At 55.5% G+C, this 6,424-nt stretch overlaps 2 protein-coding genes across 2 annotated transcripts in view; one reads left to right on the top strand and one right to left on the bottom strand.

Moving 5' to 3' along the window:
* Window positions 1-1,649, top strand: part of INPP5A (inositol polyphosphate-5-phosphatase A) — a 146,192-nt gene extending 144,543 nt beyond the window's left edge. Inside the window, exon 15 of the mRNA XM_027692165.1 lies at window positions 58-1,649. The gene's annotated coding sequence lies outside the window, so the exon portion shown is untranslated. The remainder of the gene's footprint in view (window positions 1-57) is intronic.
* Window positions 1,650-3,548: 1,899 nt separating this feature from the next.
* Window positions 3,549-6,303, bottom strand: NKX6-2 (NK6 homeobox 2). Its single transcript, XM_027692173.1, has 3 exons — window positions 5,659-6,303; window positions 5,166-5,338; window positions 3,549-4,487 (listed from the first exon to the last, which is right to left on the bottom strand). Exons 1-3 carry the CDS (start codon window positions 6,071-6,073, stop codon window positions 4,239-4,241), a joined length of 837 nt encoding a protein of 278 aa, XP_027547974.1. The 5' UTR covers window positions 6,074-6,303; the 3' UTR covers window positions 3,549-4,238.
* Window positions 6,304-6,424: the final 121 nt, after the last annotated feature.

Below are 6,424 nucleotides of genomic sequence, written 5' to 3' on the forward strand. Positions count from 1 at the left end.
TACATCATTTCCCCTGTGTTTATCTTTCTTTTTAAAAAAATGCCAATTCTGCAACAGGAAAAAGATGCCTACGAAGTGAGAAGATTTTCCGTGAAACCACCCTGTAGGAGGGAAGGCAGCACCCGAAATCCATAATCCCAACAGCTGTATTGATCAATCCAGTCCCGAGTGCCACATTTTTAGACTGCTGATCGTACACTATGCTTCAGCATCTGGACTCTGTTCGAGAGAAGCCTCACATACCTCACTGTCTTGTATGTTCATGTGACATCAAGTAGAAATGTGGAATTATTTTTTATATATATGTCACAGTTCTGTTGCCAAAACTCTAAATAGACAGCAGAGATGTTATGTATTTTAGATTTCACAACCTTCAACTTTTAATAAGTGTTTGTCAATGTGGAAAAGCTATTTCAGCATATTATAAACTTTTAAAGGTATCATGCCTAACATTATATATCTTTACCACTTTGGGGTTTTGTACATTGGATTGTATAGATAGAGATATTGATGGTTTTAAATGGTATTTTCTTTGTTGACCAAGGCTTATGGTTTGTGTTTTAGTTTTAGTATTTTGTTTTTCATTTTTATAATTTTTTTCTCATTTTATTTACTATACTGCCATGTTACATGGTTTTTGAATCACACAGCAGCTGCTTTCTATACATACATATATATGTGTGTGTATATATATATGTATGTATGTGTATATATACACAGATATATAAATAATTTATAAACCTGACCAAACTTACGCTAAATATACTTTCCAATATGAATGCTTGAGAGTGCCATATCAGCAGTTAGTGTTGGAGTCTTAGCAGGTTTAGTTAAGTGTACATTGACAACCAACATTTATATAATAAATAATATATAGCAGTGCCATCCTGGATACAGATATATAGCATACTATATAGCACATATATTAGCAGTTTCACTTTGTTACTCCTATAATCCCTTCTTTCTATGTAATATTAAGGATTGAATGTGAAGTTCTTAGCTAGGTTTGGGTGTAACTTTCCAGAATTTTGTAAACTGGTTTTGTCTGTCTTTTGTTACTGTTTTTTGGTGCCAAGTATTCTATATTGAAACAATAACAACACGGGAGAAGAAAAATATAGTCTGCTTCAAGTAGCAACTGTATTGGACACAGACTGTATTTATACAGTGTTAAAGGAAAAAAAACCAACAACCAACAACCCAACTGTAAATTTTCCTGGTTAGTAGCTCAGTGCAGCCTACAATATAGTCTTGTTACAGACATTTTTCTCCCACCACTAAATACAACATTAAAAGGTGATTAGGGAGTCTGTTGATGAAACACAAATGTATGTTTTATTGATTTAATTTAGAACACTACAGAGTTCATGGACTGCGTGATGGCATTAGATTGATGCTTGATTTTGGTATAAATCACTACCACTGAAAATGATTTGATGTCCGCTTGCAGAGTGTTTTCTCAACAGCACAACCCGGTTTATATCAAGTATCGTTGCCCAAAGGGTGTCTGCAGCTCTGTATTGTTATTGTGCCATGTTGCATTATAACCACACAGTAATTCTATTTAAGCGAACTCAACTCATGATAACTTTGAAGGCCTTTAGAAATGAGTACTCTGGTTCTCAAGCAATAAAACTAATCATGGTGAACACGGCTGTGTCTGCCCCTTTAATTTGGGCATTGGGGATTAAGGGAAATTATTAAATTGTCACATTTCTTATTAGTGAGATACCTGTTAATCTCCTGCCAATTAACAAGGTTATTTTTCGCATGAAAACCTGTATGATAGGATGCAGTTCTGGTGTTAATCGAATCACAATACAAACCGAGGGAAAGGCACTGAGGATCTGCTGTGGGAGCGCTGACGTACGGAGGGGATGCAGCTTCACGAGCTGTTCACAAGATGCCAGTCCCCAGCAGGTCAGGAAATGTGCCACCATAAACTCCTTCGTGATTACCTCAAGTTTCAGAAAAAAACTCCGCAGCCTTTTCCAGCTGGGACTGAAGCCTCGTGTGCAGATGAACTGGCCGGAGCCGGGAGCCGCGGGGCCGTCCGGGGCCCGAACCCCTCCGGGGGCGCAGGAGCTGCCGAGAGCGGAACCTCTTTGCGGCTTCGAAACGCAGCTTTCGCATTTAAACAGCCCCGGAGGCGTATCCGGGACTCGTGGGGAGCCGGGCCAGGCCGGGCCGATCCCGGCGGACACGCCGCTGCAGCCCCGGGAGGGCCGAGAAGCGACGGGCTCTGGCTCTGGCCTGGGCTCGGGCCGGGTCCTGCCGAGTCCCCTCTTCGGGCGCTGCCAATGGGCCGCGTCCCCGGGCTGCTGGTCCAGCGGAGCCGCCTTGTCCCGTAACGCGGGGCCGCCACCGAGCCTGTTTCGTTCAACAACTGCGGGAAGGGGCAGGTGGGAAGGATTGGGCTCCAACGCAGGTGTTTTTATCCAGCAATTTCCCCTCAGGAGCCCGGTCCCAGCGCCCCGGCTCAGCATACTCACAGCCCGGCGAAGATTAATCACTAAACTCGGTTCACTCCCTCCGTAAGCGCGGCACAACCTGCGGGACCCCCCGCCCTCCCCGGGAGCTGCCCCGGCAGGAGCGCACGGGAATCAATCACAGCGAGCGGCGGCACCGGGACCGGAGGTGCTCCGCGGGGGAGGCCTCGACCCCCGCCCGGAGGGGCGCGGAGCGCCAGCGGCGGCTCCCGAACAGCGCCGGAGCGGGGACCGGGCCAGGCCCCGCCGCTCCGAGCCCCTTCCTACCGACGCGAGCCCGTGTCGTGCCTCGACGTGCGCGGCATCTGCGCGGGGGATGGTGGCACATCCTCGGGAGCGCGGACAGGGGCGGCCGGGCCGCGTTTCTCCGCTGTGCCGAAGGCGGATGCGGGACCGGGCCGCGCAACTGCCCGGGGAGCCGTCACGGCCCCGTCCCGCCGCGCCGGGGTCCGTGTCCCTGCGCTGGTTGCCGGGCAGGGGCAGCGGGGCCGCCCGCGGTGCGGCCGCTGCCTTTGCTCGGACTGCAAAGCCGTAGCTGAGACACGGGAAGAAAAGAACGTCTCGTTCACGGACGAAAAAAAAAGCACCTTGACGGCGCGGGCGGCTCAGACCCACCGGGCCTCGCGTGTGCAGAGGGAACAAACGCGGAGCCTCGGCGGCCGGTTCGGGCACGGGCGCGCCCGCAGGTGCTGGACCGGGGCCCACGGGCACGTCCCGGGATCCCGGCGGGAAGCGGCGGGAGGGCGGAGGAGCTCACAGGCCTCCGCCGCGGATCTCAACGAGTTCGGGTCTTTGCAGCGGCCGCTACCCGGGCAGCACCGAGGGACGTGTCCCGGCCTCCACCTGTCCTCCCCGGAGCAGACCCCATCCCCCGCCCACCGCCGCCACGCTCTGGGACCCAGGGACCAGCGCTCCCGGCAGGTTCGGGCTGCACTTTCAGCCGCGGGTCTCTCCTCTCCGGGGCTGGCAGGGAGTCCCATAGGACGGGTTCCCGTGTGGCAGCGACCGCGGGCCCAGGACGCTCCCAGCTCAGCCCGCCAGCCCGATCGCAGCAGCTCCTTTTCCCCCGCGGAGCAGCACCCGGCCCGGGGGCTGTGGGCACCCTACAGGACCGCCGCGGTCCCCGGGCCTCCAGGAGCAGCAGGGCCAGGACTGAGAACGAGAAATGCGGGAAGGAAGTCGCTAAAGAAGCAGCTTGTTAAATAATTTATTGATTTATACAAAGTCTTTCCAACACGTGTGGAGATATTATTTGATCTCAATGTAAAATCAAGTGTCCATTTTTCTCTCGTGCTTTTTTTTTTGGGCGTTGTTTTTGGTTTTTGGTATTATTAAGCATAAAATCCAGAGGCAGGAGAAATGAAACCGCCAAAACACTGAGGGACAAGGAGTGAAAGAAAACTGCCGTTTTTACACTAGAAATATACATCACAAAATCTGAAATTTACTATATACAACGTGGCTGAGCTTGGATTTGGCGACCCATAGAAAACGTAACAAAACCTGATTGTTAGGTGCAGGAGACCAGCAGGAAGGCTAAAGGAAAGAGCAGGAACCTTAAAGGGACACAAATAAAACCCAAAAAGTCGGAAAAATTTCTCTGAAATTTACATCGATGAGAAAGAAAATAATTTCATAACTTATTCTGTAAAAAATATATATACATTTCACATACATCTCAGGCTGTACAACACACCACTTCAAACACCCAGCTACACTCGCCCCATCGCGGCCGTCGGCCCCCTGCCCTCACAAGGTGTCCGAGCTGGTGCTGCAGGGGCTGACAAGGGACAGGTTCGTGGATTTGTGCTTTTTCAATAGCCTTGTGATTTTTTCGTCATCTGAGTTGGGGTCCAGGGGCTTGTTGTATTCGTCATCGTCCTCATTGTCCGAGCTCTCCTTCAGCTTCTCCGTCTCCGAATCGTGCTTCTTCTTCGCCGAGGCCATCTCCGCCGCGTGTCTCTTCCGCCACTTGGTCCGTCTGTTCTGGAACCACACCTGGGCACCGGCACGGGGCACGGCTTAGGAACGGCCTCGGCCCCGCCGCCGCGCCCGCCCCCGTCCCGTTCTGTCCCGTCCCGTCCCGCAGCGCGGGCCCGCACTGGGCAGGGGGTGGCGGGACCCCGAGCAGCTCCGGGGAGGGGACGCCCCGCTGGGGACACCTGCCCAGCTCTGCCGGGCTGTAGCCAGACGGGACTGTGCGGCGGTAAAAGCAGCAGCTTTGCAGAGCAGTTGTTAATTTGGAAACAGGATACGATGGGCAGAAAAATAACTATTTTTGGCTCCCAGTGCACCCCAACGCTCAGATGCGCATGCAGGCTTTGCTAAAAAATTTGCGGGGTTACACAAGGTAAAGTTGTACCAGCAGACACGATCCTCGTGGAAAAGTGACCCGTCGAAAGCAATTACCTGCGGGGGGCTTTTTTTTTTGGTTGTTGTTGGGGTGAGCTTTTAAAAATATATTATGTCTATCTACATTAAATCGTTTGCAACATGGAGAGCTCTAAAAATTGGCCTAAAATCTATCCGCTACCGAAATACAATTTAAATTCTAAAGGACTTTTAAAAAATCCCTGTACTGTTGTGCAGTGTTCGTGGTCACTGGCAACTACCGAGACAGCAGAAAGCGGCCGCGGCAGGGAGCGGGAGAGGGGGGAGTCCGCGGGACAGACCTACCTTCACCTGGCTCTCGGTCATCCCCAGGGAGTAGGCGAGCCGAGCGCGCTCCGGTCCTGCCAAGTATTTCGTCTGTTCAAAGGTTTTCTCTAATGCAAATATCTGCTGCCCAGAAAAAGTCGGTCGAGAGTGTTTCTTCTTGCCGTCCTTGTCCAAAACCATCCCTGTCTGAGCTAAAAGCGAAGGAGAAAGAGCTGCGTCAGGGACGGGCTCTGCACCGCTCCCGGCCCAGAACCGGGCCCCGCCTGGCGCTGCAGGAGAGCGACCACTTCGGGTGTCCGCTGGCCCCAGAGCGGGGCTCGGTGCGGGACACACCGGGCGCCGGGGGGGCCGAGCGACCGGCACCGGGCCTTCCTGCCGAGCGCCGCGCCCGCTGCCTCGCTGGGCCGCCCGCCCCGTCCACCGCGCCCGCCCGCCCGCGGCATGGGGCCGCTCCGGCTCCGCACCCCGGGCCACCTGCTCCCCGCACCCCGACAGAACCGGCTGCACTTACCGGGACAGGCGAGCCGGGGGTCTCTCCAGGGAGAGCCTTGCACCACTCCCGGCCAGAAAATGGGCGGCCGCCCCGGCAGCTCCGCCAGGGGTTTCGGGTAGCGGGAGACGGCGGCGGGGCTGAAGTACATCCCGGCCGAGGCCGCCAGCCCGTTGATGCGGGGCAGCCCACCCAGCAGGTTGCTGGCGCTGCCCACGGGCCGCCCCAGGATGTCGCTTATTCCGTGCGGTGTCCCCAAGGGGAGTTGCGTGTTGAGTCCGCCCAGGGCCGGCGCCTTGAAGCCGGAGGGGTTCTGCAGGGCGTAGGGGAAGAGGGAGGTCTTCATCTCGGCCATGTTGTGCAGCGCGGCCAGCGGCGCACTGCTGAGGACGAACGCGCTCTGGCGATTAGCATCCATCTGCCCCACCGCTAACATCTGCGGGCATCAGCGAGCGCGGCTCCCTCCCAACCGCGCCGCGGCCGCTCCGCTGGAGCCCCGCGCCGCGGGAGCGCGGCCGCGGGCGGGACGGGCTCCTCGCCGCTCGCAGGATCTCAGCAAGTACCGAAGTTTGCCGGGAGCAGGAAAACTCCGGCGCTTCCCCGGCCGCGGCTCGGCGGCGCGCGCCGCCAACGTCCAGGCTGGAAAGCGGCGAAAGCCGAGTAGGGGCACCGCGGGAGTCCCGGGAGGAAGAGCCCCGGCGGCGGCGCGCCCCGGCGGGCTGCGGGCCCTGCGCTCCGCGCGCGATCCGGCGGGAGGGGGTGCGGGACCGGCGGCTCCGCGCGTGGC

This window comes from Neopelma chrysocephalum, unplaced genomic scaffold (assembly GCF_003984885.1).
Source record: "Neopelma chrysocephalum unplaced genomic scaffold, ASM398488v2 Primary Assembly neopelma1_85, whole genome shotgun sequence".
Lineage (NCBI taxonomy): Eukaryota > Metazoa > Chordata > Aves > Passeriformes > Pipridae > Neopelma > Neopelma chrysocephalum.

What these genes read in the sequence shown, in the direction of transcription:
- NKX6-2 (XM_027692173.1), bottom strand. Translation starts at nt 6,073, where the DNA reads ATGTTAGCGGTGGGGCAGATGGATGCTAATCGCCAGAGCGCGTTCGTC. An exon ending in CCCCCGGCTCGCCTGTCCCG is followed by an intron (nt 5,339 to 5,658) that starts GTAAGTGCAGCC and finishes CTTCGCTTTTAG; the next exon opens with CTCAGACAGGGATGGTTTTG. An exon ending in TGACCGAGAGCCAGGTGAAG is followed by an intron (nt 4,488 to 5,165) that starts GTAGGTCTGTCC and finishes GCCGGTGCCCAG; the next exon opens with GTGTGGTTCCAGAACAGACG.